Source organism: Camellia sinensis, chromosome 7 (genome assembly GCF_055761805.1).
Source record: "Camellia sinensis isolate YWXY chromosome 7, ASM5576180v1, whole genome shotgun sequence".
NCBI lineage: Eukaryota > Viridiplantae > Streptophyta > Magnoliopsida > Ericales > Theaceae > Camellia > Camellia sinensis.
Window position 1 is genome coordinate 75,907,046 of NC_138967.1, and position 2,590 is coordinate 75,909,635.

The following is a 2,590-nucleotide window of genomic DNA, read 5'->3' on the forward strand; positions in this document are numbered from 1 at the left end:
GATGGTAGTCACATGTCGCACTTTGTAAAAGTCTTCTCCTTCTTCACCATTGACCTTTAGAAGCTTGTTATTAAATTTTGTACTCATATCTCCAGTTGTAAATTGTTGAAAGGTAGCAATGAATCTCAATCCATCTGGAACCATTTCCAATCTTTTGCAACAAGTAATGTACAAAGAAGAAAGATTGAGCATGGCTCCTTTTTCCACCTCTCACTCTTTTAAGTGGTGCAACCTATAAAGATATAGAGTTTTGAGTTGGGGGAAACCATTAGCAGAGCAAACCATTTTTTCCCCCACAAAGGCATTAGCATTTAAATCAAGGAGTTGTAGGTTAGGTAGCCTCTCCAATGTTGGCATTGGGTCTTTTTTAAGGTTACATCCGAACAACTTTAACTTGATAAGACTAGGAGATAAACTCTGGTACTCTGGTAATTCAGGAATAAATCCATTTATAGTCAAGTTGTAAAGATGGTGACACCCTAACAGTTGTTTAAGAAGAGTCAACTCTCCTTCTTCAGAAGAAAAATTAACTGATAAGGATGTTTGTCGGAGGTGGCTTGCACTGATGTTTAGGTAGTTGATGAATGCTGCAAAGTCCTGATTGTCAGTCTTCCAAAAAGTTGCCTCTTCTAGTTGCTGAAGATTGATCAATTTGCATAGATCGTTGACGTCACAGTTCCTTGTGTTGAACCCTTCTAATGTCTCAAGGTTGCTCAAGCCATCCAATTTGAATTTGTGTCTTAAAATCAAGTTATAACTAATATACAAATGCCTCAATCGTTCCATCTGATGTAAGACTATTACTTCACCTGAGTTGAAGTAGCAATCGAGTAAATCCAAGGTTTGCAAGTATTTTAACTTGCAGATAGACGAATGCCACTTCGGTATGGAACAACTTCTTAAACTCAAGTACCTCAAACTAACTAGGTTACCTATTGATTCAAGTGACTTTTCATCAAACTCTAATCTTTCAAGATCCAAAACCCTAAGCAATTTTAAGTACTTGAAATGGGAGTTCAACTCTATTGAATGCCTGCCATAGCTTATTGGATTGTAGAATAATATCGATCTCAACTGTTTAGTTGTCTCCAAGTTAGGGAGGACAACTTTTTCGACATCCATATTCAAATGAATTGCAAGTTTGCGTATTTTAGTAGTAGTTGTCGGTGTGGTCGAAAAGCAATAAGCTAGATTAGTTTCACATTGGAGATAAATGATCCCAATAAAATCATTTATTTTTGCCTTTGATAAACATAGCTCTAGCATGAGATCATGAATGCGGCAATATTTGATCCTTTGAGTAAACTTCTCTACCTGTACTTGAACCATGCACCTTTGTGCTAACGCACCCAAGTAACGCTCTGCCACATCCATCATTGTTTCATCTTCCATTCTATCATCAGTTGCCAGTATGCCGTCAACCATCCACAAGTGATATAGTTTTTTGGCATCTATCACAGAATCCTCCAAAAAGTGGCTGAAATAAAGAAAATATGGCTTCAACTGATAAGGCAAGTCATGGTAGCTTAAAGCTAACACCTTTGATACTCCATCATCATGTTGTATGTGGTCGTTGCTCCATTTATGCGACCGAACATTTTGGTATACCATCTCCCATTCCCTTAATGTATGCTTTGCTGCCAAAAGTCCACCAAGCACAATGATTGCTAAAGGTAAACCACCACACAACTTTACCATTCTCCATCCTAATGCCTCCATATTTGTGTCAAGTAATCCAGAGTCTTAAAAAACAACAAAAATGCAAACTTAAATATATAAAAAAATTGATTATTGCTTAGAGTCTATAAAGCAACAAAAATGAACATTTTAATGAATACATACCGTGAATACGCAACAAAAAAGAAAATTTACATTCGAGGCTAGTTCTGACTTTTTTGAGATCCAAATCAATTTTTTAATATGGGCCATTTATATATATATAATTCCAAAGCAAGCTTGTACTATGGACTAATGTTAATTTAATTTAATTTTTTTTGCAAAGTCAAGCCGGTTTGTAATTTAAATTTCAACCATGCTGTAGACCCTCAGTGGGGGTCGCACCCCCAGTGAGGTGGCGAGCCCCCACTGGTTGAAACTCAAAAAAAATAAAATAAAAAATAAAACAGTTTTTCTTTTGTCCAATCATGGAACGCCACCTCACTGGGGGTCGACCCCCAGTGGGGGTCCGAAGCATTTTTCTTTAAATTTTATTAAATTTTTTTGAACTTTCATATTCTCTAGTATAAAACTCAAATTATTAGTTGTAAAATTACGAATCAAATTTGTATAATTCAATTTATTAATCAAATTCATTGAATCATTGTTTTGACATAATTGACCAAAGATAAGATTTAATCAATTTCAGTTTTAAAAAATTTATTTTTTCATAAACAATTGCAATAAGTATAGTCAATAACATTCTATACACAAATTTACATATTTGAAAAATAATCATTCATTAGTTTTAAATAATTCGTTACATTAATAATTTTTTTTTAATTTCTTTTTAGGATTTTTTTATATATTTTTTTATTTTTTTATGAGCAAACATAATAAGGGATAGTTTTTAAGAACCCTTTCTTTAACCAAT

At 34.0% G+C, this 2,590-nt stretch overlaps 1 protein-coding gene across 1 annotated transcript; it reads right to left on the reverse strand.

The window, feature by feature from the left end:
• Nucleotides 1–210: 210 nt before the first annotated feature.
• Nucleotides 211–1,719, reverse strand: LOC145789084 (putative disease resistance RPP8-like protein 2). The gene has a single exon (XM_082880834.1). The coding sequence runs from the start codon at nucleotides 1,717–1,719 to the stop codon at nucleotides 211–213; it is 1,509 nt and encodes a 502-aa protein (XP_082736960.1).
• Between the last annotated feature and the right edge of the window lie 871 nt (nucleotides 1,720–2,590).